This window comes from Lipomyces doorenjongii (assembly GCF_038497915.1).
Source record: "Lipomyces doorenjongii strain NRRL Y-27504 unplaced genomic scaffold V1508scaffold_36, whole genome shotgun sequence".
NCBI classification, from domain to species: domain Eukaryota; kingdom Fungi; phylum Ascomycota; class Lipomycetes; order Lipomycetales; family Lipomycetaceae; genus Lipomyces; species Lipomyces doorenjongii.
Genome location: NW_027118103.1, coordinates 45,233 through 72,407, shown reverse-complemented (window position 1 = coordinate 72,407; position 27,175 = coordinate 45,233). Strand labels below are relative to the sequence as shown.

Below are 27,175 nucleotides of genomic sequence, written 5' to 3'. Positions count from 1 at the left end.
CATAGTTGCCAGACGCTAAAACTATTAACCAATGTACACAACGCCACAAATATGACTAGTAGTTGTAACTAGATCGCCCGCATTACGGCATAATACTTTTCGTATTACATTTATAGATTGTTGATTTTAGGAAATTAGCTGGGGAGGTTGGTTCATACTATAGGCAACTTTACTTATATTTTATGCCAGATTTCAAGTATAGGTATAAGGCGTGATAAGTAACTAAGTATACAAGTATTGAGCACGCTGACTGCACCAGTATCAAAAGCAAATTTAGCAGGGACCAGGGCAGTATTACGTTCAGAAACAGATGTGGGATGCTGGTTCGTTAGAAGCAGCCCGCTTGGTGGCCGCAAGTTAGGTTAGTGAGTAGAGTTTATTGTGGACTGTCTACCAGCAAGTGCAGAGCGCGTCGTTAGTGTGAGGTCTCACTACCTGACACTAGACACAGACATTCGGTCGCAATCGCACCTAACTACTTATAACCTGCCTATCCGCCAGCCCCCTCCCGTCACCGTCACCCACCTACCTATTTTCTCGGTCACCCCTACCTATTCATTCCTCCCACATCGTCCAACGTTCCCACCAGCCGCCATTCGCGACACGTCCTCGTGGCTAGTAATTACTCCACAAACACTTCTAGTGTCCGAAGCGCCATTATTCTCGACCATAGTGGAAGAATATCTCGGTGCTTCACGTGCAATTTGCAATGTCGGATCCAGAGATCCTCAAAACCAAGAAGGACGCGGTATGTTACTTGTTTGTGTTTGTTTACTATCCTTCCACTGTAACTCGAGTCATCTTCGATGATTCTGTGCTGTCCATTTGGAGAGGCAACGTCGGTGTGCAAGATTGGTGCAACCCGGCTTCAATGAAGGATTCTTGGGCTTGTCTATGGCGAGACATTTTTCGTGTGCGGTATGGGTGGTGTTGGCTGGCCCAGTGTGCCACCCGAACGCGTCCACTCAGTCTCCTGCTATTTTGTCTCAATTGCTCCACTATGTCAATTATTTACCTTTCAATAATCCCATATATTTGACAAAAAGCCAACGCTAACAAACACTAGCTCGTCGCAGCCCTGACGCAGCTCTCTAACGCTGCGCAGGACGCGTCCCGCGCTTGCATCGACTTCTACGCCGCGGCATCTATCCCTGGCGCCCCGCCACTCTTCAGCGTCCCGCCCGCTGCCGCGGCGCTTCTTCCCGCCGCACAGATATCGTCGTCCTCGGATGAATCCCCTGTCCTTGCCGGAGCCAAGAAACGTGGCCCGAAGAAGACTATTGTCGTCGAGACTGTCGCGTCAGCCGAGCCAGACGAGGACGAGGCCGAGATGGAGACCTCAGGCAAGAAACCAAAACGCAAGCGCATTATTGATCCGGCTGCGCCGCGACGCCCTCAGACTGTTTACTTTGCCTTTGCGAACGAAGCACGAAAGTTGATTCGCGAGGAGTACCAGGCGAAGGGCATCGAGGCGACCAATACCGAGATCATTAGAGAAGTCGCTGAGCGGTGGAAGAATATGTCTGACGAGCAGAAGGAGCCATGGAAAGCAATTTATGCTGAGCAGATTAAACGGTACGATGAGGAGAAGGCTGCGTATAATGCTGGGAAAGGGATGGAGAAGGAGAAAGAGACGGCGACGAAGGTCGAAGAACCGCTTGAGAAGAAGAAACGTGGTAGAAAGAAAAAGACCTCCATAGCGCCAGAGGAAGCTGAAGAGGAGGCTGTCGGTTCTGCTGCTGAGGAGCCGCCGTCCACGCCTGCCGTCGCGCTGCCTACGCCTGTGCAAACACAACCAGAACTCGTGGCTACCCCGCTTGAGTCCCCATCCAAGGCTGTGAGAAAGAGAAAGCACAAGCACGAGGGTGCGGTAGCGGCTACCGAGGGAGCAGCCGCGACGCCATCGCAGCCGACTGCAGAAGCTGGCGCACCAACGCCAAAGGAGAAACGCAAGCGGAAGAAGAAAAGTGAGGTGGCGCTGCCCGCGAGTGACTCCTAGCTACACTCGGGCAGACAATCTTGTATCGTCAGTTAAGTCTATTGGACTTTATTGACTTTTGTATGGGCGGGTATGTATTGATATTTTTGACTTGTGAGTGGTTCTGTACACTATAGTAATGGGCTTTGGAGGAGAATTTTATTCAGTTTCAACTTTCTTGTTATACTAGTGTTAGTATAAAATTATTTATTCTTGTGATATGTTGTACACTATTGAAATACAAATGCAGGTATCTACTGAAGGTGATTTAATGTACCTGTGACAATGATTAAGCGGGTATTTTGCATAGATTAAAAATATCACAAATCAACATATAGTATGATACAACAAAGAAATGACAGACCCATGAATCACAAATGACTGCATGCTGAGTACAGCCCACTCACCATCTAACCACTGATGAAACTCCAGTTGTCTTCTATTTTCTCACCAACTACAGCCACAATTCTCATAAACACGCGCATTATTCAGCTTCCCAAAGGGCGTCCCTGCCCGGAAAACGCTCTGCTCGGTCCACCCAGCCCGGCATCACCTGTTGGCGACAACACAGGACTGGTGCTGCCGGATGGCACGCCAGCGTCGACGGTAGTGTCGATGACGACTCTATGCTTTGACGCGCTGTCGTCCGAGATGAACCGCGGGATAACCTTCGTGAGGTTGTACCTCAACAGAAGGGCTTCGGACTTCAAAATTGCCTGTTGCGGAATCTTGCCGAAGTTGAGGTATCCCAGACCGTCTAGACAATTAGCATACTCTGCCGATGAACGTAATCGTGTGGTACTTACAGCCATAGCCAGCAAGAAGACCGTACACATGGCCCAAGAAGCTGGAACCCGGTAGTAGCAGTGCGATGACAACGAGGGTGATAACCGGCGTCGACCAGGTCGGAATTTGGACTGACGGGGTGACGTAGATTGATGGTCTCACAGCGTAATCTATGAGGGAGAAGTACGCCATGAGCGTGAAGACCCACCCACTATATACGTATCAGTAATCTTGAAGAAGCTGACGAGTGCATCAGAGAGATAACTCATACCTGGCACCGAGGGTAATGAGATTCGAGGAGAATATGAGAGCAGTGATGGCATACGCTAAGCCAGGCACGACGCTAAACACTATACATCGACTCGTCAATATTTTAAATCCTTCTACTGCGCCAAAGGCGGACTCACGGAGCAGGCATCCAGCGGTGCCAATTGTGCCGGTCTCCTCCTCAAACGAAGATAACACCGGCAATAGCGCAGCAATGTTAAAAAACATATGCACGAAGTTCTGGTGAACAAGCGGGTACGTTACTAGCCTATGAATGCCGCCATGCAGAATTGCCGTTGGGTTCAGCGCAAGTGAGAGGGGTAGCGACGAGTCGAACAGCAGACTGCTGAGATACAGCACGATTATGACGCCTGTTACGAGTGTCGTGAGATATGGCAGTGCCACGTAGCGGTCTTTGAGGAACTGCAGTTGCAATGACGAGCGCATTTTAGTTCTGGTGATTGAAATAACGTGCTGCCTGATGTCAAAACACAATCAGCTCCAGAACGTTAGCCACCAATACATATCAAACTAGCCGCATCTGTTGCAACAAACGATAGTATCCATACCTCGTAAATTTGGCTCAATTCTGGAGTGAGTGTCCAGTACAAATTTAGTGACTTATAAGTCTGTGGTGTGAAACGTGATATAACTTGGCCGTTGACAACTGGTTGGATGAGCCTTTCGATGTCGTTGTTTCATCCAAATGAATTCACAACCACCAGCTACTCTACCAAACCAAAAGCTCAAGCAATGATTATTTCCCTCCGTTGATCAAAGTCTACTTAACAACGTACCTGTACAACCTTCTGTCGTAGACGAGTGGTTGACTGAGAAATGAATGCTGGCTTTCGGGCCACGCCGCAGCGATGCTCACAGCTGCAGCGGCACCACTACCAATACCAGGTTTTCGCGTACTTCAGCAAACTTTTTGTCGAAAGCCTAATATAACAACTATAATCCTATTATACAGCAGAGCCGGAGAGATATTACAAACTGAACAAGATGAAAATTCACCCCAACCGTTAAATTTCTTTTCGATTAGAAGTCATTTGTTGGTATCAGTTGACGTGTTTTTGATTGAACAACTAGTTTATTACTACAATTGAGCATTACAATTAGGGCTTGCTCCGAATATTCGCACCATTTTCCGTTGCGAATAACGAATAACGAATATTATTCGCAGGATGTCCGCAGCAACGAATAAAATTGCGAATATTATTCGTCGAATATGTTATTCGCAGATGTAGTCGCAACCCCTGAAACCCAGAAACTCAGTGCTGATAGTTTATTACGGTTCCAACACAAGAAGAAGCAAAGGCATTAAGGCGCAAAACGGCAAGCAAATGAAATATAAACCGCAAGACGAAAGACGCAAACCACAAAACGCGCGACTGACGCGCTGCAGCATCTAACTTTCCTGCCGTGAGTGTCTTCTCACTCCCAGCAGGTCTCTCCCTGCGTTAAAGAGCGTCTCTACTGAAACTTCAGAGGCAGAGCTTGCCAAAATATCTCGAGCAGCAGCTGCCATCTGAGGGAAATCTCGTTTATTGACCCTCCACCAACTGGAATAAACCATTCGGATCATCCATGGGCTCTGTGTCGACGCCTATTCGAGGACTATCGAAATAGCGGTCGACGTTCGACTTTGCTGCTACAGCCATCAAAAGAAGATCACTGAAAAGCTGAATTCTGGGGATGTTTCCGTTCCACACCATCATACCGATCCTGTAAAGTGGACTTGTGGACGTCCTTATTCCCTGAAGTCTCGCTTTTTGATTTGCAAGCATATTCTTTTCTTGTTATCAGCCGATTTCCCATAATCGCCTGAACTTTTTTCGATCTATTCAAAGACGGTGGGAATGTCCGTTCTCGCTGAGGATGAGGAAAATGACTTCGATGGCTTCACTTCAGACATGCAGTTCGCGACGGACCTCTTCCAAGGAACAACGAGCGAAGAGAAATGATAAGTTCGCGGAGAAGTTCATGGCTGCAAATGCATCAAACAGGACTTTGGTTCAGGAAGTGACAACGCTTCAAAACCAACGCACTATGCCAGAACTTGGGCACCTTGGAAGCATCCTGCAACCATGTATTATAATTAAGAAATGCGATTAAGGGAGGTTGGGGGCATTTACTGGATTACCCTGAGCACGTGATTAGAAGCGAATATTCGCCGAATAAATTACGAATATTATTCACACGGCTCAGGATTTGCGAATAAAATAGTGAATATTCTTCGCAGCGGTTGGGACTTGCGAATAACGAATATAAACGAATCAAAAATTATGGAAGCCAGCTTATTAAAAGTACGATCACGTGACTCTCTTTTCTTAACTACATCAGGACGTGGCGTGTCGTAATTTGAGTTTTGTCCCGGTGGCCGAGTGGTTAAGGCGACGCCCTGCTATAGTTATATCAGCAGTTGAAAGGCGTTGGGTTCTGCCCGCGCAAGTTCGAATCTTGTCCGTGACGATTTTTTTCAGTTTTTTTTTTGGGATGAAAGTGGATAAGTCAAACATCAGCGATTTGGCATCATTGGGTGTGGGGAATTTGTATATAATAACTTACGGAATGTTTGAAGGCTGTCAAACCAGTCCAGACTGCCTCGCTCCATAATACTAAAGAAGGCGAATGAAACTAATATTTTGACTAAATAGAATTTACTATGCATATAACTAAATATCAGGAATACTTGAATTTGCGTTTGAAACTTTGCTCTTTCAACCTCAAAATATACTATAAAACTATTTGAGGCCGCGCCTAAATCTACCGCTGAGCACATCATAGCCTCACCTTTCATTGTATCATAACTGGAGTTAGACGCATGTCCATAAGCTGTAAACACCTCGAGCAGGTGTACTATGCACCTTATATATATGCATCTATATATATATAGCGAGAGAGATGCTCGGTTCAACCACCCCGTCATGACGCGAGAACCACCAACTGATCCACCAAGCGCGCAAAAAAATTCCGTATTATATATATAGTCGATTCTAATATCATTATAAACCATATCGATATCGTGGTGTTGCGCTACTTCATCCCGACACCCCATTAATGTTTGATAGATGAGCGGACCATCAGCGCTTGACTGGTGGAGGAGTGGGAGGAGGTGTTGGAAGTGGTGGCCAGCTCATTGCGATATGGATTCTAAAGTTGGGATAGATATGAGCGGTGGATGGTGATCAATGAAGTACCGTCGACGATGAGGGTAGCAGGCGTCGATAGGCAGCAAGGTTAATAAACAGTAAACAGAAGAGGACAGGAGGCAGGATCGTGGACGCAAGAGGAGAATATATATTTACGCTCTGGACGACATGCTTGCTTTGTACAACACTGGTGAGCGAGTTTCACGCGTACTTGTAGGAGCGACTCCCGACTCGAAACTATCACACATCGCAATGCAACATGCAGTCTGCCACGATTGCCCCTCCGGCACACAATTTTGCTTGTGGTTCTCACTGGGATCATGCGTAAAACTTGCGGTTTGACACGTAAAAGGCAATTCGCGACTAGATCGCGTTACGCTAACTACATACCAGATCGTACGAACGACGCCTCGTTCCATCATGTCTGTGCACATGACGCGCCAGGTAGCCTTCGAGTTCATATCAGACTGCTGCCTGCTTCAATGCTTCACAAAATCCTGCGCGTCATTCTTTCAATGTAATAAAGATGACAATTAATCAATTATTGTTATATTGTTACTCGCGTGTAACTATAAGCTGGGCATGTAACTAGACGCGATGTGGCATTGCACCTCTCGTCTGCTGTTAAAAGACAGAAACCGAGCGCAGGTACTCATATGAGTAGTAGAGCTTGGAATATTATAGCAGAACCGTCAGTAACATTGTAGAGCTTGTAGCGCTTGTAGCCTCTCTGCGGAGGAGCCTTGTGTCGTTAAGCAACCCACAGTAACACCATCAGGAACAGCTGCCGCATCAAGAAAAAGTGACCCATTAGTCTATGAGTATTCCTAATGGTGTGTTCTACAACTGGGTTGAAACAAGACGAAAAACTCTAGTGACTCTCAATAATATACCACATGCAAAAAATAAGTTATCTATTTATGGAAATACAAAGTATCAAATGACCAATAAGCAAGAAATCCCAATATAAGAAATGCAATTATGTAGTGCACAACGTAAAGTATGCCATGCATTCATGATTAGACAATAACACACTTGTCTTCTTCATCAAAGTCATCGTCGTTCCCTTCATTCCCTTCCTTTTCTTTCAATTTGTGCCGTCTGTGAATGTGATGATGCCGGTGATGATGATGATGATGTTCGTTGCCGCTGTCGCCTTCTGGCACACTTACGGTGCTCTGCTTGCGGCTCATACCTCGCTCTCTCCATTTTTTATGCAGCTTTCGGGGTGAGAGTGAGCTTGGGGACATTGTCTCCGCTAATCGTGACTGTTGCTCAGTCTCCAGAGAGAGTTTGCTTGGAAGTTCCTCTAACCTATCCTCATCCTGTCCATCATCCACATCGTCGTCTTCTTCACTGGATCCAGTTAGCATCGTAGGCACCGATCTCGTACTCAGTATCGAGGTCGAAGTGGACGCTGGCGACAACTTATCACCCAGTCCTCTCAACATGCTCTCGGACGAAATCAGTGGCTCGAGCTGAATATGCTCATCAATGTGCACCATCCGATAAAACAGTAGGTACGGCATTTCCTTCGCTATTGCGTCGCGGAACGTGGTCGACAAAACTCGAGGACTGGCTAGGTCGTCAAATATCAGCCAATTATCGCCCGCCAGTGTCGCGCTCGTAGCAGAGCTCGCATCGTCATAGCCGCCGTCACTCATTGAAGCATCAAACTGCTGCTTCATAACTTCCTGTCGACGTCGGAACACCGAATCTCGAACCAGCGAGATGTAATGCCCTGAAGTCACAGACTGGCCACGATGACACACTGCAGCCTCCAAAACCAGCCTGAAGTTGCCGTACAATGCATCTCCTTCCGTGCTAGGGTCGTCGGCCACAAATTGCGGAAATTCAATCACTTCGGGAATGAGCACTTCCCGGTTGTTGCGCACTGCTTTTCCGACGGCTGACCATGAATATCGCTTTAAGCAAATCGCCAAAACCGGGCGCTTCATGGCAAAATGCTGCGCCGACGTACTTTGCGGTGGGGCGTCGGCATAGAATGGTAGCAACTGTAAGAATGCCCAGGCCGGTAATGATATTTCGTTCTTCGCTGTCCGTAGAGATGATCTCCGCCTTTGCGGCTGCTCCCGCCTGACGGTCACGCTAGTACTCGGCTCGCTGGTAGATGATGCCAGTGAGACGGCGCTTTCTGGCGCATTCAGCGAATAATTGCGGAAGGCAGATACAATATCACGCCCTCGTCTAGACTGCTTGACTGTTTCATCAACTCGCTCTGAGATCCTGTTTAGTGCCTCCGGCCGCATATCAATTGTGCCAGATCGCGGCCGACTCTCAGTGGACTCATGAACTTCAATGCTCTCGACATGCGTGACATATGCCTTTGTGGAGTTCGGAATCGAAACAGACTGCCGACGCTCAATTTCTCTGCGCACGACCACCGAGTTAGAAAAGTATTCCTCAAGACAGCTTTCAAGTGATATGGGAATGTCAGCCGGTCCATCCAATATCGGTACATGCAGTAGCCGCTCATTGACAAACTTGTGGTCGTCATCCGCTACCTCTTTTCCTCCGTGAGCAATGTCCATCTTGAGGGTCAACAAGGGCATTGCCAGTTTTTCTGTAATAAACACGAATGCTTCCGACGCGTCTTGCTGGTGATCCAAACCTGCTTCCGTCCAACCGTTCTCAGCCAACGCAATCCTCAGCTGAGCCGTGATGTCCGACGTGATGAGCTTTCCTGCTCGCAGCATGTTGACCCACATTCGTATTAAAGTTGATAGCCTGCGTAATGGACCATCGTCGTAGACTTTGTATAATATCGGCTCGAATGATTCTAACCTGGCATACATTGCGAAGAGTAACGCATCAAGATAGCATGTTACATTGTTCAGATTCTCCGCTCCTTGCATTGGTAGCATAGCCGGCATAAACTTGTCAGTTGTCCGCGTCTTAGTTGGCGACAAGGACGCCTGCGTAAGCGTATTCCCAGTGCTAGCGGTCACCATCGAAGCAGCGCTACATGACGGCGAAAGCGCCGAAGATAAATTCGACAGCGGCGCGTCTTGCACGTCGAGCAATATACCTTCGTTCGCTTCTTGATAAAACTTGTACAACTCGACCGCCTTCTCGGTCTGCCCGGATGCGTATTTGGAACGCAACACCAGCTTCGCATCGTCGATCGTCACCTTAAATCCGTCTTTGGCTAATCCTTTTACGACTTTGGGAGCTGCAATTTCTAATTCTGCGTGTCGACTTGCGCCGGGATTCTCTTTGTAGTAATCGAGTCCGACAGATTTCTGAAGCATGTTAGCACGAATATTCCCCCGGAAATTAAGAAAGGTAGAAAGATAGCAATTACCGCCTCAGCGCGATGGCGACCTCGCTTTAATTTCAGCATTTGCGCTCCGACTGTTGATGTTCGTTGTGTAGCTAAACCCCCCTCCGCCAGATCAGCACGGAATATAAGTTAAGTAGCTGCGCGCAGGTGGAGCTACCAACGGTAATTTGTGTCCAGCACTTAGATCTAGATGTTTTATGTAGAAAGGGAATGGGTACACCAATTAGTATTGTGCGTTGTCGAGAATATGCGTAGGAACTACCCACGGAGGCGACGACAATGTATGGCGGGGCAATGCCAGTTATCTAATTGTACTCGTCAGATACCAATTTACGTGTAAATCATTGGTCAGAATACTGTTTTTGAGATCGCGCGAATGGGAGTTGGGAGTTTTGGCTACGGCCGGATTCCCCCAACTTTAACGTACGACTTCTTACGTGTGCTCTCACAATGCACGTGGGATTTCGCTGCTGCCCGCCTACGTCTACCTGGCAACTGTCTGACGGATGTTATAGCTTGCCAATGGAAAGTTGGGCGGAATATCAGCTTCCAGTGACTATCTATGGATTTGGGTACTTTGAAAAATATGAGACTAGCATTTGTCAATGCGACTTAGATACTCGCTTCTAATTGCCTGGCGGGACAGTACGGGTGATTCACGTTTAAGGACAAGCTAGCGAAACAAAGGGGCCGGAAATCACCCAAGGGTGGAAAATGGAAGTTTAACTGGGTGGCAAGAGCAACTCAACTCACGAGACTTACAGAACCATGTGCCAGATGATTTACAGTTTAAAGTTCTCGAAGATGGCATGTCTTTAGTATCACGGCTCATATCAATCATGTGAGGTCGGCAACGCATGATCCTGCGATGATGAGGGCTATATACCCATCCCCAGATTCCATCTTGTTAATTCATATACTCATAACACAACGTTGGCGTCGTGTCTACAGTTACAGCCGCTTTTGATATTGATACCGCTATAATTAAGTGTAAGTTGCCACTCTGCCTCATCTGACACTGAACCAAACGGGGCCCCTGAAAACTACCACAGGCACAGTAATATCCCACGATTTGTTACACCACAGATATATTCTAGATGCCACATCAAAAAGTCAGAAACGACGATTGAATATACACAGTCATTTGGTTAACTTTCAGAAAATGAGGCATGGCTATTGTAACCTAGGACAACTTGAAATACTCAGCCAGTGGTCTATCGCCACTATTTGATATCTGTCACAACCTTCAAGAGTAGACACTGCATCATAACGCAAAGCTCGTCAAAGATGAATGCGTCGCGCGTACTCAGCCTTGCACTCCGGTGCGTCCAATTCATCATAAGCGCCATAATCCTCGGGGTCGTATCTTACCAGGTTCATAAGCTGCTGAATGCCTCAACTACAATACCAACTGGCTTCATTTTCACCATAATTCTCAGCTGCTGCACCATTGTATCCATTATTATGGCTGTCGTTGTTCCTACTCCTGGATTGGCACTGTGGTATCTTTGTGCATGGGAGATTTTGCTCGCGCTACTCTTTGCCGTCGGATTCGTCTGGCTTATCTCACAACTCTCGCCTTTTACGTGCGGATGGGCTGACTTTAATCCGTTTGGAAAGGATACTTGTGGAAGAATACGAGCAGCGATGACATTCATGCTTGTTGAGATGTGAGTAGTCATCCTTGGAGACTGACAAATGATGCTGACCAAGGTCCAGCGTCCTGTGGTCCGCAAGTGCGGTATATCGCCGTGTGACGTTCATTCGGAAAGGGGCTAACGGGGAAAAAGATATAGAATGATTGCATTACAACGAAATGAATGTACCAGTTCGCAGGTACGCCTATCCGATCGACATTATTGTGCCTCACGTAAAAGAATTGATGTTATTTGAATAAATCTGTACAAAATCATACACTCGATGCTTTTGCTTGGTCCTTCTCCTTCAGAATCTTCTGAACAACCGTGACTTTGTCCTCGAACGACTGTTTCTTGTCAACCCTTTAAGTTCCAGTTAGTATCATTATGTAGTCAAAAGTAAAACTAGCTACTCACCTAGTGCCGATCCTAACATCGGTCTGCACACGTTGGACGCCGAGCTTATGCATTAGCTCGTGAGCCTTTCCGATCAATTCCATAACTTGACCCCATGGTCCTTCGACAGTAGTACCGGCAGAGTGCATTGAGTATTTCAGTCCGCTGTCTTGCATCAAAACCTGGACCTCCGCGATGTAATTTGAAACCGACGGCGATTCCGTTCCCATCTGTAGTAATCAGCATTTCTCAACTCATTCCCACTGCACTAACACAAAACATGAATACGGACCGGGATCAGACAGAAATCAGCATTGCACTTGAGGTCAACCATTTCGACTCTGAGTACCAATATGTGTCGAGCTCAATTGCACGTATTGCTTCACGTGAGAATATGATGAAGACGATACCTGCGACCTGGCAACGTTATCGCATTAGTCTTGCCGACGTCATGTACTTTTTGAGAATATTACCCTTACCCTTATAAGGTATGCTCCTGTGTCTATATTATATGCCTGCACACATATGAATGGTAGTTACATCAACTATTTGGGTTATCTACTTTTGTCAGGACCAATTGGCCTGTGGTATGGTGTTTGTATGTAGTATGTTGCAATGGTAGGCGGTGTACACCGTCCTGTTGTGGTGGCAGGCAAACCGTGAGTTGTATATTGCAGGCCCCTGATTTAACAAAATCGATTATTATTCGCATGGAACAACCTGGATCTGCCGAAGTGATCCGTATATTCTTCTGCAAGCTCGTGTTGCCCCAAACAAGTCGCAGCCTAAACCAGGAAGTTAAGGCCAATTTATAACACAGGTTAAAGAGACAATTTTACCGTAATCTGCTGCGAAACAAATTTGCTCAACAAGGACTCGTTTGCGGCTGTCTTTAGTTTTGTAGGTGGGTTTGTGTCCTTTCGTTTTGGGGCTTCAAGTCATTACTTTGTTTACCTCGTGTTTGTTTAGTTGTTTATGCCTTAGGGCCAATACCATTCTAATCCGGCAATCTACATGAGGCTGGAACCGGCCCAGGGTATATAATGGGTTCATTGCGACCCACCTTGCCGTTCGTGATGCTCGGCGGCTGCGCAGCCGCCGCGAGTTGATGGGAGTTTGGCTACGGAATAGTGTTATTTTTGCTCGGGCGACCGAAAGGCGTCAAGATGGGGAGTCGGCCACCATGAGTTGTCAAGACAGACAGACCAGGAACAGGACCGATGCCCCGGCACCCGAAGTCGAACCGAGAGAGAGGAGAGGATCACGTGACAACACGATGGAAAACGAGTGCGTATGAACGCGCACTTGAATGAATTTTACGTAAGTTTGCTTTCCAAACTCAAATTTCACTTGGGTTTTTGACCCCGTTCTCATCCTTTTTGTCTTTAGTTGTCAACAGGCTATAATATACCACAAACCTTAGAGACTATTTTTCCGCGCTCCCTTTCTCACCACCATTATAAATCGATTTTACCATCCCCACATCTGAAGAAGTCCACCACACCACTTGTGACCATGTCTGAAGAAAAGACTATTAGCGTCGATGCCACCGCACAGAAGACTTTTCTGACCTACGAGAGCGTGAAGTCTCACACCACCCAGGATGATCTTTGGATGGTCATTCATGGCAAAGTCTACAATTGCACAAAGTTCATTGACGAGCATCCGTAAGTGTTAGACTTGGCGCTGAGATGGCGCTGAGAATATGAAGGAGATGTACTGATTGTGCTTTTACAGTGGTGGTGAAGAAGTTTTACTTGATGTTGGCGGTTTGGACGCGACCGACGCCTTCGAGGTAACTACCTAACAACAAATCTCACACATTGCAATTGATCGTCTAACCTGTCGATCGTAGGACGTCGGTCACTCCGAGGAGGCGCGAAAGATTTTAGATGAACTTTGCATCGGCGAATTGGATCCTTCGGTGTGTTTATTTATGTGGCCTCACATCGGAAATATACTAACGCTATAACAGGAAGTTGTGTCTAGCGCAAAGTCGCCGTCCACATCAGACTCCTCAGTATCAACTTCGTCTAGCGGAAGGTGAGTGTTTTAGGTATTGCAGAAACAATAAGATAGCTCATGGTATGTTATTAGTGGTTTCTTCAGCTACATTGCTTTCGCTGCCGTTATCGTGGCTGTCGGATATTACGTCTACATGCAGTCTTCAAACGGGTCTACCGGCAACCCGATCTAGTACGATTACGGAAATGTCTAATCTTCAATAAACAATTAGCTACCGAAACCATCATACGTGTGCAATCTACGCAACATGAATTGGAGTTGAATTTGATCAGAGTAGAACATGAACTGTTAGAAGCATGGTCTCGGAATGATATTGACATTGTTGTCTCTAGAATGTTTTTATAGGTTGTTCTTAATAGTTTTACAATGATTTTTGTTGTCATTTTTTTCTTTTGTGTCATATGCTGTATTATTGTACCTAATTCTTCATGACTTTTATATTGCTTGATTTTATTGTTTTTTTATATGTAGGTCACGACCGGAGCTTAGTAAATACTACAGTTCCCGGGATCGATGATTAATGAATGCATGTTATGGAGACCCATCGCTCATTATGGTCGGGTCCATACCGCTCAAGCCGTCGACGAACAACTTTGTCGCGAAAGTTGATAGCGAATATACAACGCGAACTGAGGGACCGATAAACTGCATATTGGTACGCCATGTGAAGTCACTTCAAACGCCACATCGCCACGTGCACGTAAAAACCATAAACGACGCAGTATGTTTAGATATTTGCTCAGCAAGGTAGTGAGCCTAAATGAAAATCTCATTATATCGCTTCAAAACAATCTAATTTGCTTACTTTCCAAGCTCACAGGACTTGGTCAGCTCTGACTGATGACAGGACGGCCATAGTTGATTGTTGTGGATTGTTGAGCGATTCAGTTACTTCAATGGTTCCGGGTATACTGTTCCTTATTCTTCCGATAGTTATGTGCGAATTAACAGGGTTGTCAATCCCAGACATCCGGGAATGTGACGGATGGAAGTAAATATCATAAATCTCCTGCTAGCTGTATCGATGCTGTCAGTTATCTCACGTGATCGCAATCATTGTTTACAGTCCCACGCGTCATTCCAAGCCGCCACTGCAAACATCGATCTATCAGTAATAAATTCGTGTGGCCAAGTTTTAAATATTGGAATCATGTCATCCGATAGCGAATCCTCCAATGCATCATCAGACGCCGCAGTCGTGACTTTCAACTCCAAAACCGTTGCGCGCTTGTTCGCAGAACATTTCGAGCGGCCAGATACAAGAGTTTCTGCCTCGGCTGTCGAAACCTCCGCAGAATATCTTCGCATCTTCACACGGGAGGCAATTTGGCGGACCGACAAGGCTTTGAAAGATACGATAACTGCCGCAGAAAGCCGGGATGGGAAACAGACGGCTAAGATTTCGGGCGCGAGGGCGAGGATGATGGGGGCTGAGGATCTGGAGCGGATTGCAGGGACATTGGTGCTTGATTTTTAAAAGATTTTGATCCTTAAGAAAGCCAGAAGAACAGATCTGGCTAGCAAGACAACTGGATGGATAGTAATTCCACTTGAGGACGACGCCTTCGACCCGAGTTCTACAATACTGGCGCCCCATGAATCTTCTGTATGCAGCAACAATTTGGCGGCAAACCACAAGGGGAAAAGACTAAGCCGTCACTACTGCGATGTGTCATATATACAGGACATCGGATAGTGAGGTGTGAATTTTGGCGTGATCAATTAGATGATTGTGTATAATATCTGCGAGACAATTCACATTATCAAACCTATACTACATGAACCAAGCTTTTACCGCAATTGCCTTACATCCAATGACATTTTAAATTAACCGATGCTGACCCTCCTACATCAAATGCATGCAACGATAAATACAACATAACCAACTGAAATCCAACGAATTCCTAAAAAGCATCCAAATGGTAAATCTCACTGAGTGTTTAACGCTCATATGCTGTTAAGACTTGATTGCTTGAGAAGGTCAGGATGTATCCGTACGCCGATTCTGTCCAGCCGCCTCAGCCTATTCAGAGTTCCATTATCCGTTGGAACCAAGTTTTGGCTAGCCATATATTTTGTCAAACGTGGAACGTACTGTGTATGCGGTGATGAAGCATCCACTGCATTCAGCAGTATTGATACTGTCCGTACGTTAGGCAAATCGAAATTCGATTTGCTTCCTTTGGCCTCAGCCTCCTCGAAGACCTTGAAAAGCATGCTGAAAGCAGTATCAACATCTCCATCATCTAGCAACCTCTGTAGCAGCGCATTTAGATTTTTGACAGATCCTCTAATGTTAAGCTGAGGCATAATCTCATTGAACAGGACCAGCGCGCGGCTCGCCGATCCCTGCCGAAGATGGCCCTCCAAAAGCGCCGTGACAGTTCGGCGCGGCACTGGAACGAGTTTCGAGCCGGTCAAGAAGAAAATATCCGCCATATGCATATCTTTGGTGATATCAATAAGACCGACAGTCATAGTGTGCAAGACATGAGGCGTGAATGGAATATCGTCGTCGCGCATTTCTTTCAAAACACTTCTCAAAGCTTCCTTTCCAGCGTCGAGTATCGGCTGATCAAGGTCCTTGTGTCCCGTAAGTGCCGCGTGCATCGGCCGACTGTTCTTGTCCAGTGGCACTCTTAATAAATATAGACGGTGGAATGTCGCGTATAGAATGATCGAATATGTCGCCGCATCCTTCTTCACTCTATCGTTTTCCATAAGCTTGACTATCTCCAGGGCTTTATCCAGATCATTCTCCGCTCGGATAAAGTGACTGATAAACATGTTATATGTTATGCTATCCATGCGGAGTCCGCTAGCACGAACTTGATGGAAAAGGTCCAGAGACTCCTTCAGTTGTCCTGACTTGAGGCGGTATTTGAAAACAATATTGTAGAAGCCGATCCGTGGCCGCACACGGTATTTTTTCGTTTTCGGTCCCTTTGCCAGCTCGCCACTCACTCGATATACAAACACTTTCCCGCTTTTTATATCCTCCAAAAGCGCCTCAGCCACTTCCCAAGCACCCAGCCGATAGTACGCATCAAGGAGAATGGTGAATGCGTCTCTATTGATCTCGCCATTGACAATATATTTGTTGAATAATGCATCTAACACCCGTTGCCTTGACACAATATCCCCACTTTGCACGATTACCCGCGACGCAGCTAGAAGATGCGCGTTGAGTGTCTCGACAGAATAGTTTTCCAACATGCCCGCTTTCTGCATGTCTGTCCAAACTGCAGCAGCTTTGACAGGTAAGTTCACAGACATAAACCTTCCCATAAACACACGCCCGATAATATCAGGCTCCTCACCCCAGCTATCACGATTCACGGGATGCATCCGTTCGTACATCTGAATCAGATCGTAGTAGCCTGCTCCCCTTATGTGTTCCACGAGCGCCAGCACTTCAGAACTATGCTTATTTAGTGACTGCCGATCAGTCAAGTCATCCTCATCTTCATCGTTGTTAATATGTTCTTCCACTGGTTTGGAATGATCTTGTTCTGTTGCTGCGGTCGACGCTGAGGTATATGGTCGGGCATCCATCCGTATTGGTCGCCGCTGCTGATGCGAAATCCTTGGCCCACTTCCACCGAAACACCTTAGACTACTGCACCATCTCGCCTGGTTGGAGCTGCGGATCTTTGTCGTAACAGGCCAATTCGCGACAGACAATCCTTGTACGGTCCAAGAGCACATCGGCATTCCTCGCAAGGTTGCCGGACTAGTAACCACTCGTCGTAACATCTCGCCTCAATTGACACTGTAATCGCCCAGAACCAATAGCCGACAAATTATCCGTGGTTCCAGTTGTAAGTGCTCGACGTTCGAGGTGTAAAGACGAAACCGCTTGCACCGAATCAGCAAACGAATTCATTTGACAATTTGAAAAACTTCGAGAGGCCAATTTCCAGCAGTTTGGCACGTGATTCCGAGAGTGACACGACGGTCAACAATATACCCTAACCCAGCACTATTAGATAGCCTGCTGATAAAAAACCAACCCTAATCTCACGTATTGATTGGGCCCTCGAACTGAATGATGCATGAGACTAGAAGTCTAAAAAAGGGGGCGGAACTTGATACCAAACGCTCAAACAGAGCAAAATGTCGACGTCTTGGTAATATGCTTGTCATATCACGGATCGCGTGCAATATATCGACGGTTGGGTAGATAATGGCGAATGCCAATACAGAGCCCGAGGTTGCGCGCCTGGACAGTCGGCAGTTGGCCCATCAATCAGTGTCCAGTAAAGATAACAGCCGTGAAGCAGTTCGTCAGACTCAATTAAACCATAAGCAGGAGGTTTTTGAGGGAACAATACCTATTACTAATGGAGAGTCCCTTTTTGTGGATACTTTAATAATTGGTGAGTTTATGGGTTGCTACGAATGTTGGGAGATATCCTGTATCCAATAGTCAGTGATATGATATTAAGCCAGCTTTATGGTTGAAATTATTTGCGCTCACATAAGTGTGCACTAGGCAACGGTCCATCGGCACTCGTACTGTCCTATCTTCTCCATGGAAATACACCATTCTACGAGCCAGATACAGAATATGGCCCACATCCGGATTCTGTTCTGCATTCATTATTAGACGAACCCTGCGGCGAAGATAAACGGCAACATGATAGGCATTGTATATATGATAGTATTCTTCACAATCTTACTTTGCAGCAATATCTAAGGTACACTCAACGTGCCTCTGCCCCGCAAGTGGTCGCCCCGGTGAATTATCTTCTCGATACGCTGGTAGCACCAAATATTGACATAGACTTACACGCAAGGCAGAAATCTCGCGTGCGCTGGAGTCTGAAGAAAGAGAATGCTGTTAATCACTTAGTAGTCGGATCCAGTTTCGTGCCTGGGGGTCAATGGGCAGGACGGGACGTGCCCTCTAGGACGCTCAGTTACGCGGAGATGCTCTCGCTCCCAGGGTTTTCATACTCAGAATACTATGAATCAACACATGGAAAGGAGCCAGATCCTTACTCTCGGCCGATGAGGACTGATGTCGCTGCATATTATGCTACGTATCCTTCGCAAGTGGAAATTAGTGATGCCGTGCGCGCGAATTATACAGTTTTGTCCCTGCACAGGTCAGAAGGTAGGACTGGCAACACGTTCAAGGCTATCATCCAGAATAACGATACTGCCTGCTTACAAATCGTCACGGCACGGAATGTGGTACTAGCCACTGGCGTATTTACTCATCAAGTGCCGCCTGATCCTATCCTCTATCCTATCGTATCAAGACAGCATGCGAGTAATCACTATGAGCAGATGAAAGTTGACAGTGACGGCGCTGTACTTATAATTGGTTCAGGATTCTCGGCCGCTGATGCGATATTGTCTGTTCCTGACAATAAGAAGATCATACATCTGTTTCAATGGGACCCAAAGAATCGCCCATCGCCGTTGCGTGCGTGTCACAAAGAGACTTATCCAGAGTACGCCAGTCTATACAGGTTGATGCGGTTGGCTGCTGCCTCCCGCGGGAGCTCGAACAATTGGGGGTCGTGCTATGGTCTCGCTGGTAGATACGAGGGTTTCGCAAACGGTTCGATTATTGAAGCGACAACCGACACAATCAAGATTTTGCTGTCGTCTGGCGCGACAATTGAGAGACGTGTATCTGAGCTAAAGACTTACGTTGGACGAATTGGTGTGATATCTTACCTCTCATCCAAACTACGGTCAGAGGTTGGGGTCGGTGCAGACCAGATATGGGCTTCCAAGTACTCCTTCCGCAAGCGCATAAACAGTCGCATGGAGCACTGGACCGCAGTTGTTACGGGACAGGAAACTAGAGATTTAGAAATGCATGGGAAGGAGGGGTATTATATTCAGAAATGGACCCATGAACTTGGAGAACTGGCGTGTACAGTCCCAGATTTTGAAAGTTGCAAAGTATATATCAACGACTATTCAACCAGTTATGGCCTTGAGGTTGCAGGTGGTGTCTTCGTCATTGGCAGTCTTGTTGGCGATTCTCTTGTACGATATGTTTTGGGTGGATGCGTAGTGGTTGCCGGGAATATCATAGAACGGAGAAATGCGAGAAGAAGAATCAACTGAATGTGATGTCTGAGATATTCTTACTTTTTATTCATTCTTTTGGCGTTTTTGGGTACTACTAAAATTTGCCGGGATAAGGGAATTTGTCTATATTGATACATATAAGGTTTTGATTTTAACTATAATACATAAGTAAAGAAGTGATTGTAAGTACATGTGCTACTACTACAGAGGCAGCTAGTTTTTCCTAATCGCCTTCTGACCTTCTTTCAAATCAGCATGCCGCTTTTCTTCAACTCGTGACAAGAAGTCCTGCTTATGTAGATATCCGCCTTTATTGTGTCTTTTGAGATCATCTTCAATGCCTTCCTCTTCCACAAATCCTTGCCAGTCAAGCTTCGACTTCTCTAGCGTGTTAAGCTTCGTGGGTTTGCCTTTCGTGGCCATGGCCTCAAGTGACGAGCCCTTCCGCTTCCGTGGCCCGCTTCCTAATTTCTGTTTTGTTGCATATTGTGTCCCGCTATTTCCACCCGGTACTGTTGACGATTCTGTTGTTGTATATTCTGACTTCGTCGCCTTCTCTCCGTCTGCCAGCTGTTTAAGATATGCTTGGCCAACGGCAGAATTGCGAGGTACTTTCTTCTCTTTCGTAATAATATTTTTTGCGAACTCATATGTTTCGGTAATCGTGATCATATCTTCCTCTTTTGCCGCAGTGGTGCTCGACAGTTCTGCTGATCTGTTGGCCGCATCTGAACTTGGCTCACGCAAAGTTGCCCACACAGCTTCCGCATCAATCGTGGTCTTTGATCCCGATAACGCGGTGGACTTTCGCCTACATCCATTCGGGTTAGTTTGGTCTAATCAATTGTTCAAATTACATGAAGCGAATACAGGCATACTCAGCTTCTTCCATAATCCTTTGAGACCGCGTGAGGATTCTTATGTCTTCAGCAGCCTCATTAACCTCTTCGTCTTTTGTTTTCTTATTTTTTAATTTGTGACCCGGTTCTGCCCTGCGCTTTCGACTTACTCCTTCATCGATATCCTCCTTCTGATGAGCGTCATCTTCATCGTCCGATGACGAAACGCCGTGGTCTGCGGCTGCATTGGGATCGAAGTCTTCGTCTTCAGATTCCCGGTAGTCCTCGTCTCCAGGAATGTTCACTTGCTGCTGTTCATCAGCCATCTTTGTTACTGGTATCGACCAAGGATTTCTCGACAGGATCCGAAAGTTGATATCACTTGATCCTGAGGACAAGGTGGGTGGATTAAAGTTTCGACAGCTCCCGCCCACTATATTATTGCGTCCCAAAAAGCCGTTGGGAGTCGGGGAGAGTAGTAATATTTTAAGACTTCTGTGATCTGACTATTAAACCATCGCAACACTTGCTGCTCGGTCGATCATTCAACTCATTATTGTTCTGCCTCAGAGATGACGCAACCGAAAATCACTGTTGGTATATTGGCGTTGCAGGGAGCTTTCATGGAGCATAAGTTCCATCTCCAGAAAGCCATTCGCCACGCCAGGCCAGGGTCGCCTCTCGATACCACCAAATTTGATATCATTGAAGTGCGTACACAGGAGCAGCTTGCGTCTGCGGATGCTTTAGTTATTCCTGGTGTGTATCTATTACAGATAATTTGTACGAAATCATGTTGCTAACACCCAAGTAAGGTGGAGAGAGTACTGCGATTAGCTTGATTGCGGAACGAACCGGATTACTGGAGCCGCTGCGGCAATTTGTTAGGTATGTTTCAGATAGTATCATACGTGTATTGTTCTATATCAGATGTGGACGGTTTTAATCTCCTTTCAGGGTCGACCGGAAGCCAGTGTGGGGAACTTGCGCAGGTTTGATCCTGCTATCAGACGAGGTACGATTGTGTCACCTGTTGATTTCTTGATTGACCTAAAGTCGCATAGGCCTCAAGGGCGAAGAAAGGTGGTCAGGAACTTATTGGAGGCCTGCATGTTCGATGCCAACGGAATCACTTTGGCAGGCAGACCGAGTCATTTGTGTGCAATCTTCCACTACCGTTCGTTGGTGATGATGAACCTCCGTTTAGCGCTGTCTTTATCCGTGCCCCTATAGTTGAGAAGGTTCTGACCGGTGCAGACGCAACTGCGGATATCGCTGAAGGCGTGGTGCGCGCACCAAAGTTGGAGGTCGACAGCTATAAACATGCACAAATCGAGGTTATCTCTAGCCTACCACCGACTCAAGGTAAGGAAGCGGGCGATATCGTCGCTGTTAGACAGGGGAATATATTTGGAACTAGCTTTCACCCTGAGCTGACTCCGGATGTACGTCTTCACGGATGGTGGCTGCAAGAGTGTGTACTGCGAAGAAATGAATTGCGTAAATAGAGGAATAGACCATAGCTTGCGAAATAGTTATTAGTTGTAGAATATAGATAAATGTTGCGCATAGACCACTCCTGTTAGATCGATAAAGTAATATTTTGTTTAGAGCAGTAGAAGTTTCCTCACTGGAGGTCGAGTGTGCATGAAACCAATAACCGAAATTCTTCTGCTTGGCAGTGTACACATCACTGAAATGCGCGCGTGATCTGCAGAAATAGTAATACTGATCGCTGCTAACGTTTCACAGCATATTTGATAGATCTGCTGGATTCACGCGAGTAAAAACGCGTCTCTTGTCATATCACGTGGCCAGGCGTGTTGTGTTTCGAGTCACGCGAATTCATTTTGTGTGCCTTCGCGTTTTTCGTTAAGTAAGTACCCTCGCGTAGTCGGCAAACAATGCATCCGCAATTGTAGCTCCGATGGACTTCAAATTTTCGGAGTTATGCTATCTTTTAGAGACGATTGAGTGTATAGACAAGAAAGCAGTTCGATTATCCCTAGCTTCTAAAATACAAAAACAGAAGTGCATCCATGACTGGTTCTGCAAGCATCGCAGCCTACTATTAGCGCCGCCTGGAGACCAAGCGGTTGTTGTGCTATCATGCTTGTTTCCGGAATCGCGAGCTGACAGGGTATATGGATTATTCAAGAATGATTTAGTTCGTTCTGTCACGAAGGCGTTGGCTATTCAAGGAACCGACAGAGAAAAGAAGTTATTGCAACGCATCGCGAACAAAGAGGAGCTTGCAGCTGCGATAACCGACGCTGTAGCACTTGCCGTAAGCATCACATTGGATTGTGCGACTGTTCAAATGTCATTGATTTTCTTAGGAGCACTTGAAACCGCGACAAGAAAAGGCCGTCACAGTCTCGGAGATTGATAGGTTACTTATGAACTTGGCGAGCAGGTGCAAGTTTTCTGGATCGGCAATATACAAATCTCCTAGTTATAGGGTAGTCAAACCAGATGGAAGACCGGCGCAGGTTTCTGAGCTACTTCGCCCCATATTGGTGCGGCTGCAGTCTTACGAGATCAAGTGGTTGATACGCATTATTGAAAAGGATATGCAGCCCGTGATTCTGCCAGGTATGACTGCATATCACATAAGAAGTCACTCTAGTAACATTTGTTGCATAGTCGAAGTGTGCTTACAGGCTCTGCATTTCGCACTACCGTTGTTGCAGTCTTTCCACTCTGATATAGCCGTTGCAGTAAAACTGCTTTTCAAAGAGCCATATGACGCCTTTCTTCCGATGCCGGAACCGATTATGACAAAGTTGCCGCAGTACATCGATGGCGTGCTTAGCTGGCTAAAGCCCACTCTTGGAGTTCCTGTCAGAATACCTTCGTGCTATAAAGCTAGAGTATGTGTTCGTAATCCTAAAGTCTTACATGTGGAAAACTAACAACTTGAATAGAAATTCTCTGATGTTCAGACTCAGTGCAATTTTGAGGTTTCATGGGCAGAGACGAAATACGACGGGGAACGGATGCAGATACACTTGTCTGTAGATCCTCCTTTTATTAAGATATTTAGCAAGAGTGGACGCGAGTCTACAGACGACAGAGCTAGAGTGCATGGGTATGAATTGTGCTGACTTGGAATAATAACTTCTTGTCTAATTGAGAATATAGAGCAATCAAGAAGGCACTACGGATTTTAGATTGCTCTGGCAACTCATCAACCGCATTTCGGCAGTCAGTTATTCTAGAAGCTGAACTGGTGGTGTTTGATGAAGAGGAACTGCGAATAGCAGAGTTTCATAGAATATCAGACCACGTCAATCGTGCAGGAGTTCGTATCAATGCTGCGAGCGATCCCAGTCGTAATCACGAGCACCTCATGGCCGTTTTTTTCGACGTACTCTCTGTTGATTCGACGAGCCTTCTTTCCCAGCCTTATGAATATCGGCGTTCAGTTTTAGAATCACTAGTCAGCGAAATCCCTGGAGTTTCCATGCTAGCGCAAAGACAATGCATTAACTTGAAAGACTTGGATGCTCTGAAACGCGTCTTCAATTCCATTGTCAACCAAGGAGAGGAGGGAATAATCGTTAAGCGTGCATCTGGTACTTATATTGGAGCATGTATGGGTCAGAGGCAGCAGCAGTGGGTCAAAGTGAAGCGAGACTATATAGCAGGTATTGGCGATACCGCAGACTTTGCCATAGTTGGCGCTGGCGTGGATACATCACGAATAAAGGAGCGGAGACGTAAGTCCTCGTCTCATGATAATATTGGAATCATTTTGTCGTCTAACTTTTTAGTCGACACCGGTTGTGTCACGACTTTTTTCGTTGGATGTCTGCGTAACAAGGAGGCAGTTAAAAGGTTTTCCGCGCGACCAATGTTCGAAGCATTGTTTGCTGTCACTTACGGCCTCGACAAACAAAAGTTGGCGAGAATCAATAAAATCGTAAGGACATTTGCCAAGGCTTATGACGAGAATGTATGCACCTGGCCAATGTGGAAGAGTGGCACTAATGTTGACCAGACGGCCGTACCGGAGTATGATCTTCATATTCAAAAATACATGAAGTGCGCAATGACAGTCTACTTCCCAAATCCACCTGTGTTCGAGATTCTTTGCGCAGGATTTGACAAGCCTGCAGGTAACGGTTTCTATGTCATGCGATGGCCTCGAGTAGTCAAAGTCCATTTTGATAGAGACTGGCTTGAGAGCACGGGTTTTGATGAGCTCCAGAATATGGCTGAACTTTCTTTGCAGCATGGCCTGAAGTTCAAGTCTGACTATAGCCCCGCTTCCGGTCACACAATAAATGAGATCCACAGAAAGTGGAAAAGTGCGAAGAATCTGCCTATGCTAGATTTAGATGCGATTTTGGGTCCAAAGCCAAATTCAGCACTGAAGCCGCAACCAGGTTCGCCGAGCACACTTCTGGAGACGGCTTCTGTACTTGCGGCGAATGCTGAACCTCCGGTGGAGACGTTAAGTGGTACAGAAACGCTACCGACTACACCACCACACCCTGAAGCTGTCCAAGACAATTCAGATCTAGAGCAGCTTCGACGTCTGCTGAAAAAGAGCACATTGATAGTATCGAAATCTCTTAACACTCGCCGAAAAGTGGGCGAACTATTCCGACTATTCACAAGCCAGCAGTCTGTCCAGCTAGAACCGGTCTTAACTTATCCGGACCTTCTGCAAGCCAGGAGCGAGATTACGTCGTGTGCTTCCAAAAGCACATTAGCAGTGCTCATAGTCGAAGGACGAAAACCGCGGAGCAGCCATCAAAATGTCATCAACAGTCGATCATTGATATTTGAACATTATAACGTTAGAATACGTGAGACACACACAGACATGAATCTTAGTGACATCAGCTTGCATGCTGTAAAGGGTGTCGCCTCTCTCTTAGTTATCGACTGGAGAATACTACTGACAATCTCTGCATCTAACAGTTTCAATGATCTGTCCTCATCTTTTATCCTTCACGATATATACTGCTGATTTGTTGTATATTGCATATCGGCGGCGTTATTAATTCCCATTCATTATTGTACAAATCAACAAAATATCAATATGCGATCTGCATTGCAAAAGTGCTTGCGAGGTGCAAAGAGATGGCCATCCGCCGGTCGCCATGAGTTGTGGGAGCTGGTATGCGCGTTGGCATCTATTATCAAGCTACGGTTGCCTCGCACTTGTAAATAATCCGTAATATGTACTCTAGCTATTAAATGCGGGACGTCAGCGTGTCTAGTCGGATGAGAGGTTATTTTCATCGTCACTGCCACTAAACAGATCATCGCCGCTCCTTCGAGTGCTTTGGGTGATCTGTGATCTTGCAGTAGTTTGGGCGCGCTGTGTGCGCTCCTCGTATTCGTCGTAAATAGGCAAGTACCTAAAATCTATGAAGGTCTGTCTTCCATCGCCAACATCGCACATGCACTGGATGCTTGTGACGCCATCCTCATCCGTTCTCCAACTGATCTTCGTTGCGAGCTTGATGGCATCCGAGGCGCTCATTAACAACTTGAAGTTGTATATATTTTGAACCGACTCTTCAGAGGCAAATGTCTCAATAACATTTCGGTCTCGAGTAAATTTGTATTCAACGCTCCCTAATTCGCCTCTGCTTATTAGCACAAAAGTTGGCGGTGTCAGTGTTGATTTGACCTTAACGGTTTCGGAATCAGTGGACTCGAGTTCACGGAACGCATCGTTTAAATAGTTTGCCTTCATGATAATTTTAGTGCCAATAGCGTCGGCTTCGAGTAGAATATCAGAAATGCTGTCGTCATACTCTGAAGTCTGCAAGTCGCAAGTTGTAGTCACCCCACCTTCATCAAACCTATTTCATGTTAATCCAGGTCTTACATTTAGTCGAACCGAAAAAACTTACATCACAATAAAAGGACTCCCTGTTCCATCATATCTCAATTTGCAAACAGTGCTTCCACCTAGAAATGCTGTCATCATGCCTCCACCTTCGTTGGATTCCGCATAGCTTCGAGTAGCGGATTTCTGACCTGTACCCTCCTGTTCACTGCCAAATATCTGAAAGCAATTAACAAGGGACTTCATTGACACTGAAAAAGAAATCGTTTCGTCATCCTCCTCTTGCAACGATTGCGTTGACGCGTAGGATTCACTAGGGATCACGCGACGCCGATTTCGCGACGGTGGGTTGAACGTATAAGATGTGAAAAGCGTCTTATTGAGAAATGCATGTGCTAGTTTGTTAGTTTCGCAAAATTCGCAAGAGCTAAATATTTCAGGCTCGAACTGTACCTTGAACAGTATGTGAGTTTTCAACAGACACTTTCAATCCGTCCGTGGAGAGCTGGATGATTGCATTGGGTGAAACGGAAGAAACCGCTTTCAGAACACGGAATATATATGATACAGATGTGGATACAGCATCTAACACGGGAAGAGCGTCGTCCTGATTGTAGGAGACCATTTAGCAGTGCTACAGGTGAAAATAATTATTAACAGATTTATTGCTAGAGAAAGACGCAGACGCGCCAGATTATTATTTACCGGCTACCAAGCCCTAACAAATAAGCCTTATTCGGCGTCTGATCGCAGTTCGTCACTATGACAACTGCAGAGCCATTCAATCAATTTCATGTTGGACAATGGGCAACTGTAACATGGTTTTCAATTTTGGATTATCATAAACTCTTGCTCCTGGGCATTGCTTGACTCGTTGTCGCTGCTGCTGCTTCTGGAGCAGTATATAATAACTTGAAATAGC

At 46.2% G+C, this 27,175-nt stretch overlaps 13 protein-coding genes and 1 non-coding gene across 14 annotated transcripts; 8 read left to right on the top strand and 6 right to left on the bottom strand.

Annotated features, from left to right (window-relative positions):
- The first annotated feature begins 448 nt into the window (after positions 1 to 448).
- On the top strand, positions 449 to 2,288 carry V1508DRAFT_420166 (uncharacterized protein). The gene is made up of 2 exons (XM_066940708.1): positions 449 to 748; positions 1,067 to 2,288. The coding sequence occupies exons 1-2, from the start codon at positions 710 to 712 to the stop codon at positions 1,997 to 1,999; spliced, it is 972 nt and encodes a 323-aa protein (XP_066794919.1). The 5' UTR covers positions 449 to 709; the 3' UTR covers positions 2,000 to 2,288.
- V1508DRAFT_440311 (uncharacterized protein) lies at positions 2,170 to 3,891 on the bottom strand. The gene is made up of 5 exons (XM_066942252.1): positions 3,601 to 3,891; positions 3,172 to 3,530; positions 3,036 to 3,114; positions 2,785 to 2,975; positions 2,170 to 2,735 (listed from the first exon to the last, which is right to left on the bottom strand). Exons 2-5 carry the CDS (start codon positions 3,476 to 3,478, stop codon positions 2,467 to 2,469), a joined length of 846 nt encoding a protein of 281 aa, XP_066794918.1. The 5' UTR covers positions 3,479 to 3,530; positions 3,601 to 3,891; the 3' UTR covers positions 2,170 to 2,466.
- A 1,513-nt stretch (positions 3,892 to 5,404) lies between these two features.
- V1508DRAFT_t62 lies at positions 5,405 to 5,506 on the top strand. Its single transcript has one exon. It is a non-coding gene; the product is annotated as a tRNA-Ser (tRNA).
- Positions 5,507 to 6,877: 1,371 nt separating this feature from the next.
- Positions 6,878 to 9,835, bottom strand: V1508DRAFT_420158 (ubiquitin carboxyl-terminal hydrolase-domain-containing protein). The gene has a single exon (XM_066940707.1). It carries the CDS (start codon positions 9,456 to 9,458, stop codon positions 7,206 to 7,208), a length of 2,253 nt encoding a protein of 750 aa, XP_066794917.1. The 5' UTR covers positions 9,459 to 9,835; the 3' UTR covers positions 6,878 to 7,205.
- Positions 9,836 to 10,563: 728 nt separating this feature from the next.
- On the top strand, positions 10,564 to 11,319 carry V1508DRAFT_175231 (uncharacterized protein). The gene is made up of 2 exons (XM_066936115.1): positions 10,564 to 11,160; positions 11,210 to 11,319. Exons 1-2 carry the CDS (start codon positions 10,778 to 10,780, stop codon positions 11,289 to 11,291), a joined length of 465 nt encoding a protein of 154 aa, XP_066794916.1. The 5' UTR covers positions 10,564 to 10,777; the 3' UTR covers positions 11,292 to 11,319.
- V1508DRAFT_175049 (YkoF-like protein) lies at positions 11,282 to 12,248 on the bottom strand. The gene is made up of 4 exons (XM_066936114.1): positions 12,003 to 12,248; positions 11,816 to 11,940; positions 11,545 to 11,753; positions 11,282 to 11,490 (listed from the first exon to the last, which is right to left on the bottom strand). The coding sequence occupies exons 2-4, from the start codon at positions 11,855 to 11,857 to the stop codon at positions 11,400 to 11,402; spliced, it is 342 nt and encodes a 113-aa protein (XP_066794915.1). The 5' UTR covers positions 11,858 to 11,940; positions 12,003 to 12,248; the 3' UTR covers positions 11,282 to 11,399.
- A 278-nt stretch (positions 12,249 to 12,526) lies between these two features.
- On the top strand, positions 12,527 to 13,625 carry V1508DRAFT_174817 (cytochrome b5-like heme/steroid binding domain-containing protein). The gene is made up of 5 exons (XM_066936113.1): positions 12,527 to 12,843; positions 12,913 to 13,190; positions 13,261 to 13,318; positions 13,379 to 13,566; positions 13,621 to 13,625. Exons 1-4 carry the CDS (start codon positions 12,817 to 12,819, stop codon positions 13,493 to 13,495), a joined length of 480 nt encoding a protein of 159 aa, XP_066794914.1. The 5' UTR covers positions 12,527 to 12,816; the 3' UTR covers positions 13,496 to 13,566; positions 13,621 to 13,625.
- A 956-nt stretch (positions 13,626 to 14,581) lies between these two features.
- On the top strand, positions 14,582 to 15,322 carry V1508DRAFT_420145 (centromere protein X). Its single transcript, XM_066940706.1, has one exon. It carries the CDS (start codon positions 14,699 to 14,701, stop codon positions 15,023 to 15,025), a length of 327 nt encoding a protein of 108 aa, XP_066794913.1. The 5' UTR covers positions 14,582 to 14,698; the 3' UTR covers positions 15,026 to 15,322.
- Positions 15,288 to 17,425, bottom strand: V1508DRAFT_420144 (uncharacterized protein). The gene has a single exon (XM_066940705.1). The coding sequence runs from the start codon at positions 17,302 to 17,304 to the stop codon at positions 15,496 to 15,498; it is 1,809 nt and encodes a 602-aa protein (XP_066794912.1). The 5' UTR covers positions 17,305 to 17,425; the 3' UTR covers positions 15,288 to 15,495.
- A 174-nt stretch (positions 17,426 to 17,599) lies between these two features.
- Positions 17,600 to 19,782, top strand: V1508DRAFT_420142 (uncharacterized protein). The gene is made up of 2 exons (XM_066940704.1): positions 17,600 to 17,927; positions 18,044 to 19,782. Exons 1-2 carry the CDS (start codon positions 17,735 to 17,737, stop codon positions 19,636 to 19,638), a joined length of 1,788 nt encoding a protein of 595 aa, XP_066794911.1. The 5' UTR covers positions 17,600 to 17,734; the 3' UTR covers positions 19,639 to 19,782.
- Positions 19,713 to 20,897, bottom strand: V1508DRAFT_420140 (bucentaur or craniofacial development-domain-containing protein). The gene is made up of 2 exons (XM_066940703.1): positions 20,481 to 20,897; positions 19,713 to 20,413 (listed from the first exon to the last, which is right to left on the bottom strand). Exons 1-2 carry the CDS (start codon positions 20,765 to 20,767, stop codon positions 19,816 to 19,818), a joined length of 885 nt encoding a protein of 294 aa, XP_066794910.1. The 5' UTR covers positions 20,768 to 20,897; the 3' UTR covers positions 19,713 to 19,815.
- Positions 20,898 to 20,918: 21 nt separating this feature from the next.
- V1508DRAFT_456530 (class I glutamine amidotransferase-like protein) lies at positions 20,919 to 22,251 on the top strand. Its single transcript, XM_066942654.1, has 4 exons — positions 20,919 to 21,200; positions 21,257 to 21,329; positions 21,399 to 21,456; positions 21,506 to 22,251. Exons 1-4 carry the CDS (start codon positions 21,014 to 21,016, stop codon positions 21,947 to 21,949), a joined length of 762 nt encoding a protein of 253 aa, XP_066794909.1. The 5' UTR covers positions 20,919 to 21,013; the 3' UTR covers positions 21,950 to 22,251.
- V1508DRAFT_420135 (uncharacterized protein) lies at positions 22,204 to 25,661 on the top strand. The gene is made up of 6 exons (XM_066940702.1): positions 22,204 to 22,728; positions 22,781 to 23,036; positions 23,088 to 23,314; positions 23,369 to 23,532; positions 23,586 to 24,399; positions 24,445 to 25,661. Exons 1-6 carry the CDS (start codon positions 22,369 to 22,371, stop codon positions 25,420 to 25,422), a joined length of 2,799 nt encoding a protein of 932 aa, XP_066794908.1. The 5' UTR covers positions 22,204 to 22,368; the 3' UTR covers positions 25,423 to 25,661.
- A 10-nt stretch (positions 25,662 to 25,671) lies between these two features.
- On the bottom strand, positions 25,672 to 26,878 carry V1508DRAFT_433437 (Rad1/Rec1/Rad17; the record flags this gene model as incomplete). The annotated part of the gene is made up of 3 exons (XM_066941986.1): positions 25,672 to 26,266; positions 26,318 to 26,648; positions 26,707 to 26,878. The coding sequence occupies 3 exons, from the start codon at positions 26,876 to 26,878 to the stop codon at positions 25,672 to 25,674; spliced, it is 1,098 nt and encodes a 365-aa protein (XP_066794907.1).
- Positions 26,879 to 27,175: the final 297 nt, after the last annotated feature.

What these genes read in the sequence shown, in the direction of transcription:
- V1508DRAFT_440311 (XM_066942252.1), bottom strand. Translation starts at nt 3,478, where the DNA reads ATGCGCTCGTCATTGCAACTGCAGTTCCTCAAAGACCGCTACGTGGCA. An exon ending in CTCATTACCCTCGGTGCCAG is followed by an intron (nt 2,976 to 3,035) that starts GTATGAGTTATC and finishes ATACGTATATAG; the next exon opens with TGGGTGGGTCTTCACGCTCA. An exon ending in TCTTCTTGCTGGCTATGGCT is followed by an intron (nt 2,736 to 2,784) that starts GTAAGTACCACA and finishes CTAATTGTCTAG; the next exon opens with ACGGTCTGGGATACCTCAAC.
- V1508DRAFT_420140 (XM_066940703.1), bottom strand. Translation starts at nt 20,767, where the DNA reads ATGGCTGATGAACAGCAGCAAGTGAACATTCCTGGAGACGAGGACTAC. An exon ending in AGGATTATGGAAGAAGCTGA is followed by an intron (nt 20,414 to 20,480) that starts GTATGCCTGTAT and finishes GAATGGATGTAG; the next exon opens with GCGAAAGTCCACCGCGTTAT.
- V1508DRAFT_420135 (XM_066940702.1), top strand. Translation starts at nt 22,369, where the DNA reads ATGGACTTCAAATTTTCGGAGTTATGCTATCTTTTAGAGACGATTGAG. An exon ending in GCAGCCCGTGATTCTGCCAG is followed by an intron (nt 23,037 to 23,087) that starts GTATGACTGCAT and finishes TTTGTTGCATAG; the next exon opens with TCGAAGTGTGCTTACAGGCT. An exon ending in GACAGAGCTAGAGTGCATGG is followed by an intron (nt 23,533 to 23,585) that starts GTATGAATTGTG and finishes TTGAGAATATAG; the next exon opens with AGCAATCAAGAAGGCACTAC.
- V1508DRAFT_420142 (XM_066940704.1), top strand. Translation starts at nt 17,735, where the DNA reads ATGGCGAATGCCAATACAGAGCCCGAGGTTGCGCGCCTGGACAGTCGG. An exon ending in TGTGGATACTTTAATAATTG is followed by an intron (nt 17,928 to 18,043) that starts GTGAGTTTATGG and finishes AGTGTGCACTAG; the next exon opens with GCAACGGTCCATCGGCACTC.
- V1508DRAFT_420166 (XM_066940708.1), top strand. Translation starts at nt 710, where the DNA reads ATGTCGGATCCAGAGATCCTCAAAACCAAGAAGGACGCG. An exon ending in TCAAAACCAAGAAGGACGCG is followed by an intron (nt 749 to 1,066) that starts GTATGTTACTTG and finishes AACAAACACTAG; the next exon opens with CTCGTCGCAGCCCTGACGCA.
- V1508DRAFT_174817 (XM_066936113.1), top strand. Translation starts at nt 12,817, where the DNA reads ATGAACGCGCACTTGAATGAATTTTAC. An exon ending in CGCACTTGAATGAATTTTAC is followed by an intron (nt 12,844 to 12,912) that starts GTAAGTTTGCTT and finishes TTTTGTCTTTAG; the next exon opens with TTGTCAACAGGCTATAATAT. An exon ending in AAGTTCATTGACGAGCATCC is followed by an intron (nt 13,191 to 13,260) that starts GTAAGTGTTAGA and finishes GTGCTTTTACAG; the next exon opens with TGGTGGTGAAGAAGTTTTAC.
- V1508DRAFT_175231 (XM_066936115.1), top strand. Translation starts at nt 10,778, where the DNA reads ATGAATGCGTCGCGCGTACTCAGCCTTGCACTCCGGTGCGTCCAATTC. An exon ending in ACATTCATGCTTGTTGAGAT is followed by an intron (nt 11,161 to 11,209) that starts GTGAGTAGTCAT and finishes ACCAAGGTCCAG; the next exon opens with CGTCCTGTGGTCCGCAAGTG.
- V1508DRAFT_175049 (XM_066936114.1), bottom strand. Translation starts at nt 11,857, where the DNA reads ATGGTTGACCTCAAGTGCAATGCTGATTTCTGTCTGATCCCG. An exon ending in CTGATTTCTGTCTGATCCCG is followed by an intron (nt 11,754 to 11,815) that starts GTCCGTATTCAT and finishes TGATTACTACAG; the next exon opens with ATGGGAACGGAATCGCCGTC. An exon ending in GATGTTAGGATCGGCACTAG is followed by an intron (nt 11,491 to 11,544) that starts GTGAGTAGCTAG and finishes TGGAACTTAAAG; the next exon opens with GGTTGACAAGAAACAGTCGT.
- V1508DRAFT_420158 (XM_066940707.1), bottom strand. Translation starts at nt 9,458, where the DNA reads ATGCTTCAGAAATCTGTCGGACTCGATTACTACAAAGAGAATCCCGGC.
- V1508DRAFT_420145 (XM_066940706.1), top strand. Translation starts at nt 14,699, where the DNA reads ATGTCATCCGATAGCGAATCCTCCAATGCATCATCAGACGCCGCAGTC.
- V1508DRAFT_456530 (XM_066942654.1), top strand. Translation starts at nt 21,014, where the DNA reads ATGACGCAACCGAAAATCACTGTTGGTATATTGGCGTTGCAGGGAGCT. An exon ending in GGATGCTTTAGTTATTCCTG is followed by an intron (nt 21,201 to 21,256) that starts GTGTGTATCTAT and finishes CACCCAAGTAAG; the next exon opens with GTGGAGAGAGTACTGCGATT. An exon ending in TGATCCTGCTATCAGACGAG is followed by an intron (nt 21,457 to 21,505) that starts GTACGATTGTGT and finishes AAAGTCGCATAG; the next exon opens with GCCTCAAGGGCGAAGAAAGG.
- V1508DRAFT_420144 (XM_066940705.1), bottom strand. Translation starts at nt 17,304, where the DNA reads ATGTTACGACGAGTGGTTACTAGTCCGGCAACCTTGCGAGGAATGCCG.